This window comes from Lepisosteus platostomus, chromosome 6, assembly GCF_059453375.1.
Source record: "Lepisosteus platostomus isolate fLepPlt1 chromosome 6, fLepPlt1.hap1, whole genome shotgun sequence".
Classification (NCBI taxonomy): domain Eukaryota; kingdom Metazoa; phylum Chordata; class Actinopteri; order Semionotiformes; family Lepisosteidae; genus Lepisosteus; species Lepisosteus platostomus.
In genome coordinates, this window is record NC_142616.1 from 7,483,702 (window position 1) to 7,508,021 (window position 24,320).

Here is a 24,320-nt window from a genome sequence, read left to right on the forward strand (position 1 = left end):
GACTTCACCCCCCCCTATCTCCCACTATTCCCCACTGTCCAGACTTTGTTTTAATTGAGGTACAACCCCACCACCACAGATCTGAGTTTCTGCCCACTTTTTCTGGCCCCTGTAAAAACAGAAGCCTTGGCTTCAAACACAATCGGAGTGAGGGGGGCTCCTAAGGGACCCTGGACAATGGGTCAGTCCTCACGGGGGCTGGTCAGATGAGCTGTATTTGGTCGGGCCATCCCTGGCTTGTCAATCGATTGCGTCTTCTGGGACTTGCTGTGCCCCTGCGCCCTTCCCCTGACCCCTGACAACTCTGCCGTGGGCACTGCGCGACACCCCGCTGAAGCTACCTCTTTGACAAGTGCCCAGCTGCCAATTAATATCAAGAAACGAGTTGTGTGTGAGGCCTGGTGATTCCAACTATTCAGAAACAAAAATACAAAACTCAGCTCTCTCATGCCTTCAACTGAGGCTTTCAGGCAAATCAATATTTAATTGGCCTGAAATGTTACTTTTTTGGCATTTTGACTCATATTTGTACCTTCCATATGCATAAGCATATCCAGTTTTATACCCAGATGTTGTGTAACTACTCTGTTATTACCTGCAACTACTCTGTTATTACATATCACACCCAAAGAAGGCTCCACAGCCGAAACATTGTGTTTGTTTTCTTCTCTTTTCAGCATGGAATAAATATTTTACTTGTTCCTTTGCAGCCTACGCATGCTGACGCAGCCACCAACCTGACCGACTCATTTGTACATTACGCTGTTATTACCTGTAATGTGCGCTGCATAAGAAGATGCACATAGTATTTAAAAGCTATCTGTTCTCCAAGAACCTGAGCTCACGTAAGATCTCTGCCTGCACATGATGTTGCAAAACGTTAAGCGCAGTGCGTCGTGGAGAGAGAGAGAGAGAGAATGACAGAGGCAGTCTCAGGAAGTTACCAGCGGAAGCAGAGTTTGCTGGCTTGCGTCACCGCCGTCGCCTGCTAAGGTAAGAAAAGCTGCCCGAATCCTACGGGCGTGCGACTGATCCACTGAATTGTGGGAAGGGGGGAATCACGCGTCATCCCTGAGACCTGCGTTTCTGAGGCAGGAGGGGCGCCCTCGGAGGGAAGGAGCGCTAGAGGGTTGGTGGAGCAAGGTGGGGGGGCTCTTTGGCGAGGCGGCGAAGAGATAGCGAGGAAAAATCGCTGCTTCCGGTTCCAGAGATTGACGCCCGTTGAACGACACAGATATACGTGCGCGTCGAGGCCTAGGCAGGGGCCCCAGCCCGATACAGCAGGAGGTGACACCCAGATGGAAAACTGGGTAAGTAGGAAACCTCACTAGCCAGCTCTGGGCACCAGACAGCTGTCATTTGGGGGGGGAGAGAACGGAGGAAGTAGCAGAGATGGCTGCAAAAATAGAGGAGACTCTTCAGTCCGGCCTGAAAACCAGCCAATCCGACACCCACAAGATTTCATTCAACATGTTGTGTGCAAGGTGTCCACTTGAATTTATTCTTCAGTCCTTGAGAGAATAACCTATCTTGGAGTCAGAGGTGCAAACAGGGCTGTTCCGTGTTGTTTCGTAAGAAGCCATTGGTTGTTGTATCCATGCAAGCTACAGAATGTGATAAGATGTAAGTAGTAGATCATGGAGTCAAGCTAGGCTTCCTGTAAAACTGTACAAAGAGAGCTTCTCATTATGTGGTCCTTCCAATCTGCTTCATTATGGGTTTTTGTGACAACCAGCTCCTCCGTTCCGTAATCTTTTATTAGAAGGATCAAAATAGCAATTAAGGAGCTTGTAATATCAAAGCACAGCAGCACAGATTAAGTAGCCCTGATATAGAAACTCTGTCGGACATTCAGCATGCTTTTTAGGTTGAAAAATTATTGGATTCTTGCTTCTCATTGGAAGATGGTTGCTGTCTTTAATAGAGTGAAGCATTCTTTGATTTTCAGCTGCCAGAGCATTTTTTTCTTCATTTTTTTGTTTACAATTTAAATTAATAGCAACTATGATAACTGTGTACACAGAATAATAGTGAGCATTATGGCTTCATTTTGAACTGCGAACAGTTATTGCTTGGAGATTCCTAAGGGTGTGTGTCAGTGAGTGGGAAGTAACTTTTGATGTAATTTCAGATATGTATATAGTCTTTTGAGCGTGGCAGTAGGTCACAGTAGGGACATCTCAGGTCTTATCACTGGTGGGCTGTGGGTTCAAGTCCCCTCTGCAGATGGTGCTGTTACACCTTGAGTGAGGTATTGTACTCCAATTGCTCCAGCCCACTCAGCTGTAAAAGTAGGCACCCTTGTCCCTGTGATGGACCAGCATCCCTTGCAGGGATGAGGTCATGTGACCTCTGGTCCTAATGTCTTGACAGAAACCAGGACAAGCTCTGGCCTGATGAGCCACTGTGGCTCAGATATGGAAATTACCTTCCTACACATACACTCAAAAAGGTTTAGAGTAAATTCAGTACTGGGCAATCACCTGGGAAGCTGACATTTAAGCGAGACAAGGTTGCAGAGCGATACTTGGAGGTAGCAAACACATAAAATATCAGGGGCATTCCTGAGCTAACAAGAATATCTTAACTTGAACAGAGAAGACCATGAGAGAACCCTATTTGATAAAAAATTCCAGTTTCTCAAAGGCACAGTTGGCTCAGAGGTATTCTTCAGAAACAAAAGTGAAAGGCAAAGCACAACTGGAAACTGTGGTGAAGTGGCAGTCACGTGCAAACGTGAATAGGAGGCACCTCTTTTACACAAAAGTACGTGGAAGACAGGGGCAAACCAACCCTAATGTTGTTGCCCAGACTTCATACAGGAAACTATCAGATTATCAGATCAGTGAGTTACCAGCAGCCAAGCAAGGTTGAGTCAGATAGCCTCCTCTTCTTCGTAATCGTTCTTCTATTCATACGGGGCATGTGTAAACTTCAATTGAGACTTTTCTTCTTGCATCGGTTGTGGAAGGTGGAAAACCAAGTTTAAACACAGTTCGCTGGGAAAAACAAGACCCAAGAACTAAGTGTTCTAAGTGTACTGAAAGGATTATGAAGTGTTTTAGTCAAAACCTGGTTTAATCCGCTTGGCTGAGGGCTAACTTTCTGGCCAGAGGACGAGGAGGCTGGGACCCCCCTGCAGAGGGAGGAGTGACCAAGGGGCAGCTGCAGAGGTGGAGGTGGGATGCAGAAAGACGGATGTGAGGGAGAGAAAGGGAGCAGTACAGTATTTATAGTGGTTTAGGAGAGGAAATGACATCAGGAGTAAGTGCAAATTACTGACAGATGAGACAGATTGAATTTGGCTGACTTTTGTTATAAACTCCAATATACACTGATAGATAAAAGAAACACAACACCTCCTCCACACTCTGGCCTTCCCATCTCAGTGGAACAGGCTGAAGAGCGACTCATCTGTGAAGAGGACCTGTTGCCACTGTTGATGAGTCCATCGCAGCCTCTGTCTGGCCCAAGCCAGTTGGGTGTGACGTCTGGGAGGTATGAGCAGAGGGCCTCTGACAGGTCTCCTTGCTCTAAGGCCAGCAGCATGGAGCCTCACTGTCCTGTCACTGATGCAGGCATTGTGTCTGCTGGCAGTTTCAGCAGCAGTACAGGTGGCAGATCTGAAACGATCTCTCAGATGGACCAGTCTGATGTGTCGGTCCTGCTCTGGTGTGGTCACTTGAGGGTGACCGGATCTTAGACAGTCATCTGTCCTGCTGGTCTGTTGAAACCTTCTCTGCGGTCGGGACACAGTGGAGCGGTTTACTCCATAGTGTCTGGCAACACTGGCACATGACATGCCTGCCTGCAGCATGCCAATGGCCCTCTCCCTTGCTTCTGGTGACATCTGAGACATTATGGAAATCACAGAGAACTGACTAAGTGTGGCCTTTTTCTAGGTTTTCTAGGTTTCTCTTTTCCATCAGTAAATATATATAAGATTTTGATTTTAGGACACTGATCTCCATTTGCATTCTCCTCACAACACAGAGCAACGAAGAACTCAAGGTGGAAAAGGTACAAAATACAGCGGTATTTGGTTTGCAGAACTCGGATGAGCTGTTAGTCACATGGTCTATCCATGCTCTGGAAACCAGAATGCAGCATCAGCTTTGGTTTGGTTACTGGTTCTTCTCATGGGAAAGACTTAGTTTATTTGCTCTCGATGTTGTGATCATGATAACCTCTCGCATTGTGCTTCCCAAGCTCTGTCATATGTTTCTCTCTGGCACAAAATTTGCATTGTTGTGTGTGTTCAGGAGAAGACAAGATGACTTTCAACCAGACGCTCTTTTTTTCTCATTTGCAGAAGGGTGCGGACCACAGTTACAGCTGGAGACGCCAACACCCAGCAGTAGCACGCGGCTGACTTCCGACCTTTGAACCCCCCACCCCGTCCGGACCCTTGCCTGGCACCAGGGAGGGGAGCCTCCTGTCCGCCAAGAGCGATGAGGCGTGGGAGGAGGAAAGGACAAGCCAAAGAAAAAGTGGTGTTTGGCTGCGATCTCGTGGACCACACCACCAACACCAACCAAGAAAGTAAATTCAGTTCAGCCCCTTTTCCAGATCCCTGGTACATTTTCCAGATGTACCAGGGCTGTCATGGCTCTCTAGTACTTTTCTCCTTGTTATCACTTTGTCCTGGGGAAAGATAGGCTAGAAATCACAAGGGTTCCTGTTACCATTTCGGTCCGAACTCTCAGCCACACATTCTCATGAGGAGCTCAAACCTTCCCACTTCTACATGAGTTACATTCTGCTCCCTGCCACCTATAAACTGTGATTAGCACAGTAGTTAAGTCGGTTATTGAGCTGCTCTCAGCCATGCTCTGTCTTGACCTCTGAGCTCTGATTTTCAGTTGTGTCTTGATTCTTGGTGATCTTGTGCAGTCCTGTTCCTGTTTTCCAATCCGGCCCTGCTTCCTGGTTATCTAGTCCAGTCCTGCTTACCTGGCACTCTATGCAGTTCCTGTTTTCCAATCCGTCCTGCTTACTGGTTATCAAGTCCAGTCCCGCATCTCTGCATAGTCCCTTGCCTGCAATGCTCCAGCTACTCCTGACCATTCCTCCAGATCTGCCTCGGATCTGTCTCCTGTCAGGCCTCACCTGAAAGGTTTCTCTGTCTTCAGGTGTTTCTGTCTGACATCATCCTTTCAGGTACATCAACCCTTTGCTCTTAGTATTATTGCCTCTTTTCAATAAACCAGCCTGTATCATGCATTGGATTCTCTACTCAAAACACTGCGGGCTATTGTCCAGCTGGCCGTGGAGTAACAGTTTCAACTTACAAAAATGGTTGACCTCTATGGTCCATATATTGTGAGCTCGTACCTTGGTCATGTCACTATGATCATGATTCCTCAATCAGTTCCCAACTGACAGGGTGCTACCACAGAAAAGGTTGGGAAGTTGTCCTGGGTCAGTATCGGCCGTAATGAAGTTCCCTCTGACTTGCAGTGATGTCACCACTCCTCCAATCAGTGCCAACTCTCCTGCAAGTCGCTATGGGCGCTGTAGAGTGTTGAAGATTACAGCAGTGACAGGGAACCTGAATGGGCTTGTTAGCTCCTCCTCGTTCTCCCCACGGTGAACCAAAATAGCAAGAAGAGAAATAGCAGAAATAGACTCCATTCATTCGTGCTTCCATTTAGCAATTATCATCAGCCATGGGGAGACGGGGAAAAAGGCACCTTTAAACTGCAGCAGCTTGTTTCCTAGTGGGTTTCTGCAGTAGAGAATATGGAACGAATCCTCCAGGTTCTCTCTCACATTTCGCCATTGCCTCAGTTCCGCAGGTCCTGCGCTCCTGCACTGAGTTCGTCGAGGAGCATGGAATTGTGGATGGAATTTACAGACTTTCGGGAATCTCATCCAACATCCAGAAACTCAGGTAGAGGACTATGTTTTGTAGACAGATTGGGACATCTCGTTTGTCGACCTGTTGAATATTATTAATGTTTAAAAAAAATGGTTTAGGTTAAACTTGTGAAATCTTAGTTTAGTATAATGTACTTTTGTCTTTTCTCTAGTGTCAAGCTACAGTTTTCAACTAGAAAACTGTTCATCCGCATGCACTTCAATTTTAGGGTTTTGTTCAATTATTCCACGTGCAACTTTGATATTCCAGACTTCGCACAGTGCTGACGCAAACTGCTACTTGCAGACTGAAAGCGAGGAAAGTAAGTTGCATTGTGGAATTTATTCTGGGTGGATAGGCTGGAGTTTTAAAACCGAAACCGGGACTGCGTCTCAAAAATCGGCCTGCAGACCTGACTGTGTCTGTTAATCTTTGGTTCTCTAGGAATGAGTTTGATTCCCAGAAGGAGCCTGACCTGAACAAGGAAGTCTATCTGCAAGACATTCACTGTGTTAGCTCCTTGTGCAAGGCCTACTTCAGAGAACTGCCCAACCCTCTGCTTACCTACCAGCTATACGACAAATTTGCGGTAAGTGTGCTGCTCATTACTTTGGATATATTGGACAATTTTTCATCTTTAATTGGGTGAAGCTTTTTATTCTTTTGGATTTTATTTCTATCTGACATCTTGCTAGCACTCGTTTGAGCTTCTATAACACAGTGCACAGGGAGACATTTCCCCATGCAGAGCGTATTCAATTTGTCTGCCATCCTCTTCAGGCATCTGTGTCTCAACTTGCAACGTTCAATGTTTTTTTTTTCTTTCCTGAAAATAAAATTGAAGCAGACTGGATTCAGATCTTCAGTTTTCTGTACACTCCAGTTCCTGTACATTTGTTTTGCAACCAAAATTTACCTTTAGGTCAAGACTAGCTCCTAGCTTCTACACCTAAAAACAGAAATGTAATACCCCTCTTGTTGGAGTGGCTAATTCCAGAGTGCCTGTCCCGACAGCTCCCTACCCTCATATTCAAGACTCAAACAGGCCAGCTGTGCTTAACTCTGCGGCTTCTCTCAGTAATCAGGTGACCATCTTGACTCAAGACCCCACAGCTGATCCTGTGTTTTGAGCCAAGATGCCCACCCTTACCACAAAATCACAAATCCTTCAGTGTCCTTCAGCAGAAATCTCTCTCCACTGTATCACAAGATATTGCACCTCCTGACTGACAGTGAATATATTGTATATATTATTGTAGCACTTGGGGGAAGACAAGTGCCAATGACAGGGGTATACATACCAGGTTGACATGCCCGCTCCCGAGTGTTATAATGTGACAAATTTCAAAACTGGAACATAAATTGTTCCGCCATGGGCAGGTTGACTCTCTGGCAGAGAAACACAGTGTGATATCGAAAAATGGCTCATGTATGCTGTTAGCTGGCTGTTAACCTTCAGACTTCCCAGTTATCCTCTGTTCCCTCCTCCTATTTCTTCTCTTCCTTTAGGATGCCATAGCAGTGCAGCTGGAAGAGGAGCGACTGGTCAAGATAAAGGAAGTGCTGGAAGAACTTCCTATTCCTCATTACAGGTAGCTTTCTCCCCTGTCCGTCCAGGCAGGGAGCAGGCTTTGTAGAAGCTCCAGCATGACATTGGTCAGTTTGCTGTGACTTAGAGTATTTTTTCAGAACAGTGGGGAGTGGACAGTTGAAGGAGGAGAAGAGATCTAGGAAGATGCTGAAAGCTGAGGAGTCACTTGTCATGTTGCTTACAGGTCTGAAGCGAACAGCTTAGGTTCTGAAAGCTCCTTGGGAGGTGACCATTTGACTGTGCCAATTTCCCCTGATTTCCTCCTCTGCTTGGCAGGACCCTTGAGTTCCTGATGCGCCACCTGGTCAGAATGGCGTCACATGCACCACAAACCAACATGCACTCTCGGAACCTGGCGATCGTGTGGGCACCGAATCTCCTGAGGTGTGCATCTTCCAAGGGCCGGACCTGCTGTTAATACAGGCCAACGGGTCACTCCATCAGAACGCAGTTTTTTGCAGACCTAATACAGTGCATTTCACATCATACTGTATGTCTACTGCTTTTAGGGATGTCTCTGAATTTGTAGTAGTACTCTGTTCTCCTCGCCGTGGTAGCTCAGATGGCAAGGGTGTCTAGCTCCTGATTGGAAGGTCCCGGGTTCAATCCCAGGTAGGGGCAAGCGATGGAGCTTGCTCTAATTCCTTCCAGACGGCTCCCATGTCCACTCAGCCTGCTTTCCCAATGAGTACCGGGAGTTAATCCTTCCGGAGGTAACAGGCTGGCCGGAGCGTGATGCTGACCACATCACCTCCACTTCCAGTGTTGGATGGTCAAGAAAAATGGTAGCTCATTCCCCCATGGGCTTTTAAGGCCTGAAAAGGGGACCTACATACCTACTCTGTTCTCCTCCCCACTAATAGCTGGTGTGTGGTGAGTTTGCCTGCTGTCTCAACATCTAGGTGGTCGTGATAGTGGGATTCCCCATTTCCTGTAAAGCACTTTGAGTGGGGTTTCCAGAAAAGCACTGTATAAATGTAAGGAATTATTCAGACTCTGAATGTTTCCATTATTTTCCCCGCATCAGACATCTCTTATACACTATACGTAATGCGGCATCCTTTATAAAAAATGACGCTGGCAAAAGTGTTGCAAATTCTAGCTGTAAAACATGGAACTGTGTGTTTCTGACTTGTTGCTGTCCTGCTGCTTCTGTTGACAGGTCAAAGGATATTGAGACCACGGGATTCAATGGGACTGCCGCGTTCATGGAGGTACGGATTCAGTCCATTGTAGTGGAGTTCATCCTAATGCACGTGGAACAGTTGTTCGAAGAAGACCCCAAGACAGGTAACAGCTTCTGCTGCTTGCAATGTCTCATGAACAACAAGGTGGTAGCATCTTGGAATGATTAGTGTCTTTGAGTACTGAAAGCAAAAATTTCAGCAAAAAGAGCCCCAAAAGAAGCCACAGAAACTTGGGTTTTGATGATTTTCAGACGTTTCCTCATAAAGGCATCACCTTTACAAGAAAGGAAGAGAAGAACTGCCCAAGATAAATTTGTAAGCTCAAGAATTATCTTGGATAATTAGAGAATAGATGGTGTTTTTGCAAAAAAAAGAGTATCATCATGGGTGAAATTGTGAAATAAAGAGATGAGCCACAGTGCTAGAAAAGTGCAGTGTACACTTTTAGCTGATTAAATTTAACTGAAATATGATCAAATTAGGTCTTTAAAGGGCTGCAGAGCACTGTGACATAAAATGGTAAATATTAGTACAAATAGCCCCATGTTTATTCCTTGAGGTTTCTCTGTTTTGTATATTCCTTGCTGTTTCTCTGTCATACCAAAGTTTAGAGCTCTGTTTGTAATACAAAGACATTTAAATATCTGTGGATATTAGAGGCCACACATTTTTTGTTGCACAAAATAGAGTTTGCCCTCTTCTGGAGTGATGTCGCTCTTAGGACGTGCAGTCCCGGGATGTGTTTCTGGGGCAAACCACCCCACCCCCAGAAACGACCCGCCGTCTGTCAGTGACAGCCCTCTCTGCCACCCGAGGGGGGTTTCAAAGATAACTTTGGCTTCTGTGTTGCTGTCCCAGAGCCCCAGAACAAGCGGAGGAAATCCCTGCCTATTTCGCCCTCCCTGCAGTCAGATGAGTCATTTTTCAGAGCCCTGCCCTTCAACGTCCCCAATTCCATCAGCCCCGGGGATGGGCCGCTACCCATGCGCCCCTACCACGCCATCATAGAGGTGTCCGAAAACAAGTAAGTTCTGGCCCTGCCGCGGTGCCTCGGTGTCTCTCCTCTCTTGGCGACTGCTGCCCTTCGCTTGAGTGGTACCATAGTACAACCTTACTGAAGCATAGTTCAGGACCCTATGCAGACGGTATAATCCCAAAGTAAGTGGAGAAGGATAACGGGGAGGAGACGGTTCAGGTTTAGGAGGGGTTGACAGACAGGGGGGCGTGACGATGGTGATCTGGTGCTCGGGGGGTGTGGCCAAGGCGAACTAGTCCAATTAGTCCAGGGGGAAAATCTGGGGCAAAGTCCAAAAGTCCAAAACTGGGTGATCCAATCGGGACAAGACGAGGTTAAATACCGGAACGGGATCCGGTGCAGGGACAGGGAAGAAAAACGGGATGACGAGGCCAGGTGCTCCAAGCCCTGGACCTAGATGGATATGGTTGTGGTTCTCCATGGATATGGTTCTCCACATTGTATATCACTTTCCACCAGACCTTTTGCATGCTTTATTAAAAATGTCCTTCATATTACTGTGCTGTACCACCTAAAACATCTCTAAGGCCAACTCCTCCAGCAATTACTTTGCTTTGGTGCAGCAATGCCCAGAAAATATCAGACTAATTTTGCCCTTTCTTGCATCATTCATTTCCTGGATAGCAGCCAAGCTCACTAAAATCTCTGGAATATTACTTCTCTACCTATGGAGAGAACCACTGCATGGTTAAAGAAACATTTCTCTTGCTTTTGTGTACAAATTAATTACCAAGAAAGTGTTAATGATTGAAATAACAAGTGCTTTGCTGTCAACCTACACTTAAATACAGTCTAATTTAGCTGATATAATTAGAGATGACATACGCAGCATTCATCCATAATCTTATATACAATCAAACAATGTGCATCTTTTTGAAAGTCAAACAGGTATGAGAAATCCCAATGGCTTTAACCCTAACCCAATCCCAAATTTTAAACCAATCCCCAACAAAAACATGACCTAAAACACATAATTTGTCAACTATTACAAGTCACTAAAACATAGAAGCTGTTATAAACTCATACACAACCTCCAAGAAGGTGCTACACTGTCTGCATAATGCCACATCCAAGGAGAACATGTCCAGCATGTCCAGGCTTATACAGATCACTTTTACCCACAACTACCCTTTTAAGCTGTGCTACAACTCACTTTTGGAAATAACTAATGTCCAGGGGAAAAGAAGACCTCAGGGAGTTGCAGCATAACTAACGAGACCCGCCAGGGTGTCAGATAGGTTCAGCGCCGCTTATTCGAAGGTCTAAAATAAAACTATGCTAACAGGAAGAGTGGAGACACAAAAGAAAGAAGAAAAAAACTAGACAAAAGACACCGCCAGAAAGAACAACTTCGAATACAGACACATTTCCAGAAGATATCTTAAACACACACACACACAAAAACCTGTCTATCTCTAAGTCGGGCAAGGGGTGCCTTTGTCTTTGCATTCACGTTTGTTTCCCTACAGGAGGAAGGGCTCTCTGAAGGGCAGGAAATGGAAATCCATTTTCAACCTCGGCCGGTCTAGCAACGAGACCAAGAAAAAGGGCAAGAGTAACAGCAAAGGTGGGTCCGCGCCCCGGCCCGACCAACCGGGGAGGGGGTTGGCACTGAGCCGCAGGTCCGCCTTCCGAGTTCGGAGTCTGTCGCCGAAAGGTGCCGCCACGAGCCGGAACTCCCTTGGCAATCATCAGCAGGGTTGCCACCTCGCACCCTGATCTCGGCCAAGTCAGAAGTTAAGCGAGGCTTGGTCCGGTCTATTCCAGAGTGAAAGATCTTCAGAGGAAAAGCGGAGTGCTGCTGGAAGTGGTCCAGTAGGACCAGTAGGAGGTGCTCTTTTCTCCGGACCAGGATTTCCAAACCAATGCCCTGGTATCTGCTGATTGGAGGCACTGTGTTATGGGAATTGTGCCGTCCTTCAGAAGAGATGCTGAATCAAGTTGCCCGTTTCTTGTTATTTATAGACCCCGATCACTGTTTGTGAGAGTAGGGGGTGTAAACTTCCACTCTGAGCCGGTACAATCTGGCAACCCTGAAATCCCCCTAGTTCAGCTGCAGAAGGGATTTTTCACCCCTCTCTTCGATTCTCTGTAGGACTACAGTTGTGGAACGACTGTTGTACAGCATGGATGTTAAAAGCTGGAAAGCTCTCCGTTGTTGTGAAACGAAAGTTCAAAGCAGTGTGATAGCTGTTTGCATCAGGTAGCTTTGCTATGTACAGCATTTGACTCAATTATGAGATATCAACAATCGTTGGGATATGAAAACAGTATAACAGAACTACATAAATCAGGAACAAGTAAGGGAATATTTCATGCTGGAAAGACAAGCAAAGAAACACAACATTTCGACTGTGGAGCCTTTTTCAGGTGTGTCACACAGGCTCCACGGCCGAAACATTGTATTTCTTTTCTTTTACTTAATAATAATAGTAATAAGAGCTTACACTTATATAGCGCTTTTCTGGACACTCCACTCAAAGAACTTTACAGGTAATGGGGACTCCCCTCCACCACCACCAATGTGCACCATCCACCTGGATGCACCAAGAGTTGTACAGGCCATGATTGGTAAGGGCTAATGGGAAATTTGGCCAGAATGCCAAGGTTATACCCCTACTCTTCGAGAAACACCCTGGGATTTTTAATGACCACAGCGAGTCAGGACCTCGGTTTTACATATCCTCCGAAGGATGGCGCCTGTTTACAGTATAGTGTCCCCATCACTATACTGGAGCATTAGGACCCACATGGACCACAGGGTGAGCGCCCCCTGCTGGCCCCACTAACACCTCTTCCAGCAGCAATCTTAGTTTTTCCCAGGAGTCTCCCATCCAGGTACTGGCCAGGCTCACACCTGCTGAGCTTCAGTGGGGCTGCCAGCTGGGTGCTGCAGAGTGATTTGGCTGCTGGTTGCTACTTGTTCCTTTGCAGCCTGCGCATGCTGATGCAGCTATCTACTAGAACTGCAAATAGTATATAATGGCTTTGCATGCAATTAATGATTTGTCCAGCTGCATTTGATTGCTGTCTGGAAATCCCCTGTAAATTATGGGGAATAATGGCTGTGTGGCAATTTGCCCCTGACTGTTATTTATATGTTTCCTGTATTTTTTCCATTTCAGAAAAAGAAAAGGTGAACCTCAGACCAGCGAAAAGTATGGATTCTCTAAGCTCGGTGCCATATGTGCAAGATGGTAAATGTCTCATGTTCATTGTCATTTAAAATGTATTATGTTTGTGCATTCATGTATCCTTTCAGGCTGTAGAAAAACATTAAGCGAGCAAAAAGAATACATGTGATATATATACATACTGATTGAGACTTTTTAGTGATTTTTTTTTAAAATATTGAACAGACATGCAGTCTGTAAGCCCATTGCTAAGTATTCTGTTTACATTTAATATTATTACCCATTTTACAATCAGACTTTCCATAATACATTAAACGTAATACGTTCATATTGCTTAAATTCTTTTCCCCAATACTTGTGCTGTTTCAGTAATCCTGATAATGACTGTTATAATGGATGTCATTTTAACAATGAGAATGAGAAAAGCTCTCTCATTGGAACTGAAAAGAAATCTTGAATTCTGTCAATTGAGTGACATATTGCTAGAAATATGATTGCTTTTACTATACTTGTTTTACTATAAAGTAACACAGTAAAAAGAAAGGGCCATTATTTTGATCAGGTATGGTGCTGCTATTGTCGTTTGAATTTGAGCAGTGGAAACAGTTGCTAGCAATACATCAATGTGATAAGGTAGTTCAGGTGGATAGCTGCGTCAGCATGCGTAGGCTGCAAAGGAACAAGTAATAGGTTTATTCCATGCTGAAAAAAAGAAGAAAGAGAACACATGTGGTAAAGTGTTTGGTGATTTTTAGAGGAACTGTGCCACCTTTAGGTCATCTTGTTAAACTCAGCTCATGGCAGAAGCACAGTTTTCCCAAACTGTGTACTTCCTGATTCTGTTATTCAGCTTCTATTCTGATTTTTTAAAACATTTAAATTGAGCTCGGACAATCGGAAGTTTTTCTTGAAGGAAACGACGGGTGTTTTGTGCATGTACAGCATAATGCAGTAATTTAAATCCTTTCTTAGTCACAGTTAACAGTGGTACAGTAACAAACTTCAGATTTAACACATTGCTTCTAGAAATTGGCCTATAAGATCAGGAATACCTGACATTCTCCTCAGTGATGGGGAAAGGCAAAAATAATAGAACAAGGTAAAAAAAAACTACATAGGTTTAAAATTCAGGAATATCAAAGGCATCCTACAGTGGTAGGTCAGTTGTTAGAGCTGTTTGTGTTTCGTACGCTTTAGTGTATTCTACGCAGTATATTTATGACACTTAAAATACAATGGCTTTATTTTTAAAATAAAAACGCGGAACATTTTTCATGTTTCATTTTACATATATTTTCATGATATAATATTGTATATTATTATATACACACACACATCTGAAGAAGGCTCCACGGCCGAAACATTGTGTTCTCTTTCTTCTTTTTTTCAGCATGGAATAAACCGATTACTTGTTATATTGTATATAATATTTGTAGGCTGACAAAATATCAAACGTGTTTTAACGGACACTCGACAACAGACATCCCTTCCCCACTATTAGTCAGTGCAACCTTTGGGTTGTGCTGGGGTGTTATTGTATGATTTGTAATTAATCATAAGAACCAACAAGTCAGATACCATAGTATAATCATCATCATATTATTATTCTCACATAAACAGACATATACTCCTCGTGGCACAAACATTAATAGCTTTCCAGTCTCAAATGAAATGTATTGACACATTTATAAATATTACTGCTCCTACTATCATCACTACCTCAAGCAGCACCCCCATGCTCCTGATCCTTCAGTGAGCTCAAATCCTTATGATTTCACTGTTTTTTCTTCTGCTTGGTTAAGTCACCTCGACCTGTCTGACACATACCCAGTCCAGTCAGTCCAGGGGTGTCCAGCCTTGATCCTAAGGAGCCCTGATCCAGTCAGTTGGGGGGGGGTCTCCAGCCCTGATCCTGGGGAGTACTGACGCAGTCAGTCTGGGGGTCAAATCCTTATGATTTTATGATGCAGTCAGTCTGGGGGGTCTCTATCCCTGGTCCTGGGGATCCCTGATCCACTCAGTCCATGGGTCTCTGGTCCTGGGTAGCAGTGCGTAATATCAAGCGAACCCCAAAACTCTGCTTCATCCATCCAATCTCAGCACTGACCCTGTGTCCTTGCTCTCCAGTTCCCATGTCGAACCGCAGCTCCAGTGAGATGCTAGGGCAGGAGTGCTTTGGCAGCGGAGAAAAAGAGTCCCCCACCCTCGGCCCCAGCGCCGCTCCCTCTGTCGTCCCGGTGGCGGAGGGGCTGATGGGGGGCAGCAGCTACGCCGTGACCTACCGCCGAGGGGGAGGGGCCAGCGTCAGCGTCCTGAGCGGGGCATACGGGAAGGCCGAATCCGGGCCCTCCAGCCTGGGGAGCTACTCGATCACCGAGACCGGCCCGTCGAAGTCGCCGAAGGTCCACGGCAACCGCGCCGAGAAACGGGCCGGCATCCACATCTCCGGCCCCTTCTCGGTGACCGTGCCCCTGCACATCACCTCCGGCTTGGCGATGGGCGTCCTGCAGGGGGTCAATGTGGACGCCGGAGACCGCAAGGCAGACAAAATGGAAACAAGAGAGGAGGCCAAAGACCCAGAATGCCAGCCTCAGCATCGGGACGGGATGACCGAGGGAAAGGGTAAGAGCGCAAATGTATGCTTCCGTTCCTGAGCGTCTCCTCGGGATATTTCTATTCGTCATCTTAAAATAACTGTGTGCTGGAGCTTTGATAACTCTTCTCTGTGATGGTAACGCTTCAGTGATTCAACACTTATACGACTAGCGCAAGCATTTTAAGGAATAACACATCCTAAGGAAGAAGGTGATCTTTTCTCTGCAGCGGTCGTGCAGCTTGGGATGATAAGGAGGTAGCCAATTTTAGGAAGCTTTGATAACGCCTTTTTAGAAATTGTCCAATCATTCAATTCATCAGTCATCGTTTCCCGTTTTCAAAAGCCAAAACATAGATATCCGTGAAGAACAACACACAACGGACCATTCAGCCCATCTTGTCTGTTTGGTTGATGATGAATAACTCATCCCAAAATTTCCTCTCTTTCTTAAGGAGCCAAGGTGTCAATTATAACCGTCTTTCTTGGCGGGTTGTTCCAAACACTCTCACAGAACCCTGTATAAAATAATTCCTAACATTTATAGGCCTTAAGGCGTTTCATCTTAATTTCCACATGTGTCCCCCAGAAATACACTCTCAATGTTACAGACTAGGCCCACCATGTGTCATGAGGTTAAAGTTAAGTTTTGCTTTGAGGAACAGAAGGGCTGATACTGTTTGGACATGTTCATTCCAGTCCCAGAAAAGAATGTAGAAGACACCCCCCAGCCGGACACGATGGAGACAGGACACTCTGCAGGTGACTCTTTGGGCAGCGAGAGCGAGTCGGGTGACAAAGACCACGGGAACAGTGAACAGAGTAGCGTCAGCTCAGAGGAAGAAGAGGAGGATCAGGATGCTGATTATATGGGTAAGGGAATGAAAAGAAAAAAAAGAAACAACTGTAGCACAGAGCTGGAAATGCTTTCGTCCACATCGGCACTGGAATTGTCACCCTGATCTCATGTCAGATCTCAGAACCTAAGGCAAGTCGAGTCTGCTCAGTAGGAGACCCTTAAGGAAAATCAGGCAGCTGCTGTAAGTGAAGTAGGTGGTGCTCTTCCCATTGGTCCAGAAGTTCTAAACCAATGCCATATTATGGGCCTGGATACAGTGCTATATGAGGCTGTCCTTTGGATGAGACATTGCACTTGTGACCGTTCCAGTTCCGCGCGGTGTCGTGTCCCCCGCCACCTGTTCTGTCCCGCAGCAGCTGGGGCGCGAACCCGGGTCTCTGGCGTAACGCAACAGGGAACCAGCCGAGTGAGCTAAAGGAGACCTCCCCCAGCCCAGGCAACTGAGGTCCCTGCTACACGCAGTGAGGGCGCCGACGTCACCGTATCCGAACTAGCTCCACTACACACTGATGTCCTGACTACTTGCACATTAAGCTCTTAATACTAAAAGCCTCTAGCCCTGTAGATGCTATTTCTACCTGGAATAGAGGTGACCTTAAAAGACCTTCCATTATCATGGAAAGTATAACCAGTACAGGCCTGGATCAGGGCTTGAATTCAAGGTCAGGACCCTCTTTTCTTAAGAGTGATGGTGTTAAGTGTGGTGTTTTGGCCAACTTTCACACAAAGTCAAAACAGATTTATTCTAGTATAATCATAACATTTCCAGGATTCCGGTGCGGAAATTATACTGTTGCTACTGAACCCCAGGGGGGAAAGTCTTTTTTTCTCTGCAGATATTCAATGAGTGCAGAAAATTAAAGTAGAATCTTTCAACAGGAGGCACTTCCTGCACTGTCTGGAAAATGAAAGTGTGGATTTCACTTCAGCTTGAGAGCAGGTTTTAATACTGCATGTGAATTAAATTGAGAATACTTCTGCAATATGCCCTTACTACTGTATATAGACCGTATGTCCATATGCAATAAGTCCGTAATACTGTATATATGCAGGAAAATTAATTTCCTCAAACGTTTTCCAACTTTGTGGCTAGTGCTTTTTAAAAAAGACTTTTATAACAGGAGTTTATAACAGATTTATACATTTGTTTTCCTCCAGTGGTAGTAGAACAAATTGTTTCAAAACTCCCTCTCATAACGTCTGCAATCTCTCAGTCTCTCAATATGCTGAAGCTGAGAGCGTTGAGTGTTTTTCAGTCATGTGCTCTTTCTCTATAGACATGCGGAGAGACATCGGTTATGGATGCCCTCATGATTTCAGCCTGGAGCTGCAGGACACCTTTGGTTTCCTGGACCTCATTGACAGGAATGATACGGTGAGTTCCATTAGCTCTTTGCTGGATCTTTCACTCTTGCTCACTTTGGAAACATTGCTGGTCAGAGACAACCTGTGATTGCACTCCTACTGATGTTGAATACTACCTCAATTTTGCACTGAATTTAAAATACTGCCACTACTTGAATTTTGCAAACAGACACTACCTGAATGTTGCTTAAAATTAGAGCGTCTACCGTGTTGCTGTCTTCAAGAATTGTGATGTCATTTTCTATGTCAATAAGGAAAACACAAGTAAGCATTTCATTGTATATGACATTATATATAGGTATATACTGTATGACAATAAAGTTGAACTTGACAGCTGATTGTCAGTGACGTATAGGAGAGGTAGTGAAGGCTGGAGCAAGGGCATAGGTCTGATAGATGCCACTGGAAGCTCTCAAGGTCAGAGGAATCAGTCCAGCCACAAACCAAAGACACCTTTGTGGACTCTAGCTCATCCAAATATTGCCTTTCAACTCGTGCACATTTACTAGGGGACGCACAGCTGACTAATGTCTTGCCCCATGCTCAGACTGGTGATGTCTGGATTACAGGACTCACCCTGCACTCTTGAGAAACACACTTTATCGGACGGCATCAGAGAAATGCTCAACCACAAGCATCCTGCTAGACTCCAGGGCCCGAGAAGCATTCATTTTGTATGATTCTTCCTTTCAGAAATTGATGTGGAATTACTTTAAGTTCTCCATTCCAACACAATAAAATATTTCGGCAACCGATGTTCGGGAATCTAAGTACTGATTACTTTCAATTATAACATTCCACGACATGGTCTTAAAATGTTATGATTTACCTAATTCTTCAGCTAAATAATTTTGCTGAACAGTTACATTGGGATTTGGGAGTTTTCTGTTTGTACTATTCACTCATTAGTATTTAGTAATTATATTAGATCTAATTGTCGAACTATATTTACTGTAGTGGAGAACAATGCTATGTGCTAAACTGCCAATGCTACATGTGGCCACTGAAAATTAATGACTGCACTGAAACTGCAAAGATCTGGTGACATGTGGTGTTCTCTCACTCTCCTACAGGTGGAGGAGTTCTCTGTGGAACCTCCTTGCTATGAAGATGACGATGCTTGTCAGAGCTTCAGCAGCGAGATGTACGAACCGCCCAGCAGTCTGTCTCCGGAGTCGACAGACTTCAGAGGGATCCCCCCAGAGAACGATAATAATGACGACGACGACGACGAGGAATTTCACAGTGTGCCAGACCACCTTGACCTCACCGAACTGAGACCATCGGACCCGCTCCCCACAGCGGACTCCCGCCGCAGCAGCCAGGACAACCAAGTGACGGAAACTGCCCGGACCATTAGGGAAGACGAAAAGGAAACCACTGAGCCTGACCAAAGTTTGACACGTCTTTCAGATGACCGTGCCAACGAAGCGAAGCTCCCTCCAACCGGAGCCCTACAAGAGAGTTTGGAAATCATTGAAGATCTGCAAACAGCTCCGGCCGACACCAGTCCACCGCCTGAAAGCGAACAGAACTATTTGGTGACCAGCATTTCGGAAAACGCTGGTCAAACTGAGAATGAACTTCAGCTTGAACCAAAGGTTGAGGAACGCATAGAAGCAGAACCAGATGGGTGAGTGGACACAACACCCTCTCTATGTATATTGTAAATTCCATTTGAATTCCTAAAACATGTGAAATGCTACAAAAGCGGGGCATGTTTTCTACCCATTTAACCACTTTGAATGTTGCCAGTGTTATCATATTAACTTGAAGGATCTTGTCAGTGGTTTTCTTGATTTTGCTTGGGGAAATGGCTTCAACAACAGTAGCTTGACCAGATAAGACCTGTACAGAGACACCAGCTGTTAGGTTAACTAACTAGAAACCTTTAAACTCCAAATTAAGGAATGCAATTCCTTTTAATATTATCAGTTTGTTTATTTGCTGAAAAAGGTCAAGTGTGCCTTTTTAGCATCAGATTTCAGATGACACTTAACCATCTCAAGTGATAGAGGACAGATATGTACTGATTGTAGGAAAAGCCCTGAGAAACATGATAACTGCTGAACATAACTGGCCTGAATAAAATTCACCCAGAATTTGATATGCTTTTTTTTTTCCAGAGGCTGTAAAAAAGAAAACCACGTCATGACTGGAGAGTCCGGTAGGATTCTTGAAGATATTCCAATGAATCCTGAACCGCTGGATGATACGTTAGAATCTGCTGTTGCTCCGCTTCATAAGGACAGTGTGTTGCACTGTGCAGGCGATGTCGTCGAACTAAGAATAACAGAAGACAGCTATACGCTGGAATGCACAGAGTTCAGATATAGTGAGAGCTGTGTGCAGAATGCATGTGTCAAATCGGGGACTGTAAATATAGAAAATGACCGAATACAATGCTTGGGGATCCAGCAAAGTATGGGAGTTAGCTACACCAATGACCCACAAGGAAATGAGACGCATTTTGTTCCTGGAAGTTCACACGAGACTACCTCTGGCCCACAGCTGGAACAGGATTTCGATACAGGCCTGCAGAACCACCCTGCCTGTGCCTCAGAAGTCCTAGAGGTGCTTACAGGGGTTTTAAATGCTATAGATCAGCAGCCCGATTCTGCAAGTTCAGCATCGTCCGAGGTGCCAGAAACAGTTAAACTAGCCGAGGAAGCCACTGTTTGCACAGAGAACCAGGGGGAGTTTGAAGCTACGTGTGACGTCAATGAGTTAGATGCAAAGACTGACACCAAGGGGCACCTAGAGCCTGTACAGAATGCGCCGGCACCGGATCCAGAGGGAGACAAACCAAGTTCCCTGCTTGCGCTTGATGATGGCAACTTGAAACCAGATATAGATGAGGAGCTCAGCAAGGAGGTCACTAATGAAGAGACTGAAGGCCTGGAGGCTACATCGGACTCCGGTGCAGGGTCAAACAGTGCTGCTGGTCCAGATAATGAGGTTGCCGGGAGTGCAGAAATGAGAGATGTTGTACAGGAAGAGCCATGTCCTCATCTGACGAAGGGAGAGGAGGAGGAGGTACACCCAGGCCAGACCGAGCCAGGAATGGAGGGCTCGGAGCAGGGGGAGACCGAACCGGCACTGTTCGATGACGAGGGCGGCGCTCGCATGAAGCTGGCTGTTTCGGGTAACGCCCTGCCCAGAGTGTACCAAGTGAAATCGGTGCCCGTTGTGCCCCCCAAGCCCCAGTTCTCCAAACTGCCCCCTGCTTTGAAAATGAAACACCAGCTGTTCCACCACCAGGAGGCGAAGCCGAAAGAGGGAGAGCAGGAGGGCGAGAGAGGGGGAGACGACGGCGGGAGAGAGAGAAACTCCTCTCCCGCGGGGGGCGGGGAGACGGGGAAGGACAGTGACAGCGAGGGAGACAAGGGAGGGGGCGGCAGGATCGGGCACAACGTGCCGGCCAGCATCTCTTTCGACGAGGCCGTGGCGAGGGCCATGGACAGGCACCCCAACAAGGTGCCCGTCCGTCGGATCCAGACCTGCGGAGACTCGTCACCCACAGCCTCGCCCTCCGTGCCCAAACTGGCTCGGCACGCCTACAGCGACATCACGGGGCAGGCTGTCCAATCAGGAGCGGCGGCGGCGGCCGTGGCCAAGAGAATGAGCTTTCCCCACATGAAATTGGCTTGCATGGAGACAGAAGACGAACGGAAGAGGAGGTCTCTGATGATGGAAAGCAGGAGTGGTGGGGGAGACTGAGCGGGAAGCACTGGCGCAAGGGGTTGAGGCTAGAGAGATGCTGCGATATGTCTGATCTGCTCTACAGACAATCCCCTTTAACGCTAGAATTACTGGAGTTGTACACATGTTCTGTTCACAATCTAGTTTAGATATCTGATAGAACTGCTTATCAACAGTTTACTAATGGTATTTGCAATGTAATAAGCAGTTATAAGAATACCCGTATGATATAGTTCTGGATGTGGGCCTATAGGTATAGTGCAGGCTATGGGTAGGATTGGACTAAGTTACTAACATCCTGTAAATGTTGGTAACGATCCCTGTCACTCTCCTAGTTTCAAAAACATTTTTAAATGGCATTAGAATAACTGTGCACATTTTCATGCACATTGGACTATTGCCACAACCGAAGCATTGTAAGCAAATTAATTCACTGGCCGTCCCCTCATATTAGAGGATGATGGTCGTCCATGACTATGATGGATTCAGCTAGGATCGGAGTCCTTTCTGCCAGGTGTGGGTTCTATGTCTGGATGTATACGGCGCAGGTCAGTTACAGAGAGACTCGCTTCACTTTCTCTGACACCCCAACACCTTGGGTTGTGGTTGCTTTTAGATGCAGGTGTAACCAAATATTGAAATGACATTATGCATTATGCATTTACAGCAGAGTCCTGGATAATAAATTAAGAATATCAAAATGGGATACTAACCTGTATAAGGAGATTATTCCATCTCACAGGCAAAACGACAGCTCTGGTAGTTCTGGTTATAGCATATTACACCGCCTTTATTTCTCTGGAAATGTTAATTATCCTGCTGTTTCTAGATCAGCAGTACAGCTAATTACTAAAACCCAGCCCCCATGTGCACTGGATACAGGGAATGGAGTCATTAAAGTCCAAAATGACAACTCTGGTAGTTCTAGTGTTGACCTCCAATTTAATGTTTGCGTGTGAGAGTTGTGTATGTACTTGTGTAAGTGGGCGAGAGGAGTACAGAAGATGCAACTAGTGTTGTAGAAGAAAAGATTCGAATAAGGCAAAAACACATGACAAAAAATATATATATTTTATACCAAATCCATAAGAGGGTGAGGACCAGCATTTTGCATCTACAGTTCTCCAAGTGTCCCACAGACCTCTCGAATTTCTCATCTGAAGATGCACCTTGTTGTTTATTTGAAAACGTTCCGTTGGACTGCAGATCTTCCTGTGTTTGGGTTTTGCACATCTGCAGTCAACTTTTGTTCATTATTTGTTTCTATTTGTGAGAGCTAGAAGAAAAAGAATAACTGTGGTAGATCTGGACCTCTGGTAAACCAGATTAACATACAGGTGTCCGAAAGCACTGTGTTAATGTTGGAAAATGTTTGCTGGACAATGTTTTGTAAGACTCTGTCAGTGTCCATCCAGCCCTCCAGGCTTGGTCTAGGACTGTCTTCCCTAGAAATCCAGCGGTTGTCAATCACCTCCCGTTTCTACTGGCAGAAGCTACGAGACGCCCACAGCTACAAGATGAAAACATTCACTCTGCAGGATACTGTCCGACACGACCTCAAAACGTGCTTCTCAAACAGTTCTCACTCAGCTTTTTTGGCTATTCCACAACAGGGGTAGGCCCATGGAAAATTTCACTTTCCGTCTGGAGCAATTGTGTTCGACCGTCTGTTTTGGGTACCCAGAAAGCGGAGAAACTCAGCAGCACCCCTGCCTCCGCAGTGCATGGAGTTACCACCACAGAAAGATGCGGAAGATACCAGATTCTGCGATACATGACCAGTGACTGTCCGCACTTTCGTACCATAGCAATTTATGAGCACATAAGTCAATGTATCATACATGGGCATGCTCACTGCCCGAAATATTCGGTTTCTAATAATGTTAGTTTTGTAAGCCACAACAACGCAAGGTTTTGATATATCTGCTGTCCAGGCCTATACCACTATTCTGGCAGGATGGTGTTCATCTGAAGTTGTGATGTTGAGCGTAAACTGTATGCAACACCATTTCCACCATTTTGTCACAGGATGGAGATCGGGGTAACTGTTGAGGGAAGGCTATAGAAAATCTTTCACAAGTTCCTCATGATGAGCTATGTATCCTTCAGCCTTCTTTTGAGAACTACACATTTGACCTAATATTTTGGCCAGTGAGGGTAAATTAAGTTTGAAAACCTGCATCGAATGGGTTTGTGTAAATGAACAGACCAATAGGAAGTGATTACCAAGAAATCAACTGATTACTTTTGTCAAAATAATCCTCTAGAGACACAAGAGTTTAACAACCCAAACCAGGGGGAATTCTCATACAAAAACTAACTTTCTTTTAATTTTCTCTGCAGTCCTTTCTTTCCTATATTTTTTATTATCCCGTCTTCTTTGTGCAATTTTAGTGTCGCACATGTGACCGTCGCGGTTCCGCGCCCCCCGCCGCCCGTTTCGTCCCGCACCTGGGGCGCGAACCCGGGTCTCCGGCGGAATCGCCTATTGTTTCTACTAGAACCTGTTTCTACGCGAAACAGCCGAGTGAGCTAAAGGAGACCTCCCCCAGCCCAGGCGGCTGAGGTCCCTGCTACGCGCAGTGAGGGCGATGACATCACCGTGTCCGAACTGGCTCCGCGGCACACACATTTCGCGTGTATTTTTAAACCTGGGCCTAACAAGGGGAAAAAAAAGAAAAAAAGAAAGACAATAAAACTGAACATTGCGGCCTTTTATGTAAAATGTATAAAAACAAGATGTTCTTTTGTATGTTTAGGTTTTTGAAAAAACCTAATAAAGTCTATTTGTAAGCAATCAAAACCTGCATGATGCTTTGACTGCTTTCTCCACTATTTTTAGAACTGGTGAAATAGCTGACATTTTGGGTGCAGTGAAGTTGGACTCTTGGAATTCTGAAGAAACCACACACTTGCACTCGTGGGCTGTCTGCACACCTCTTACCTGCTGTGCTAAGATAAAATAAAATAAGATGATCAAATAAAATGGAATG

General features: G+C 45.6%; 1 protein-coding gene across 2 annotated transcripts; it reads left to right on the forward strand.

Annotated features, from left to right (window-relative positions):
- Nucleotides 1–843: 843 nt before the first annotated feature.
- On the forward strand, nt 844–24,130 carry arhgap30 (Rho GTPase activating protein 30). Of its 2 annotated transcripts, none has more exons than XM_088633988.1 (15): nt 844–993; nt 4,313–4,542; nt 5,791–5,893; nt 6,305–6,449; nt 7,370–7,452; nt 7,728–7,835; nt 8,614–8,741; nt 9,497–9,662; nt 11,144–11,241; nt 12,800–12,871; nt 14,936–15,430; nt 16,101–16,274; nt 17,538–17,635; nt 18,699–19,258; nt 19,752–24,130. In XM_088633988.1, exons 2-15 carry the CDS (start codon nt 4,452–4,454, stop codon nt 21,343–21,345), a joined length of 3,915 nt encoding a protein of 1,304 aa, XP_088490114.1. In that variant the 5' UTR covers nt 844–993; nt 4,313–4,451; the 3' UTR covers nt 21,346–24,130. The 2 variants fall into 2 exon arrangements, with proteins under 2 accessions (XP_088490114.1, XP_088490113.1); XM_088633987.1 differs by lacking the exon at nt 844–993 and adding an exon at nt 1,000–1,310.
- Nucleotides 24,131–24,320: the final 190 nt, after the last annotated feature.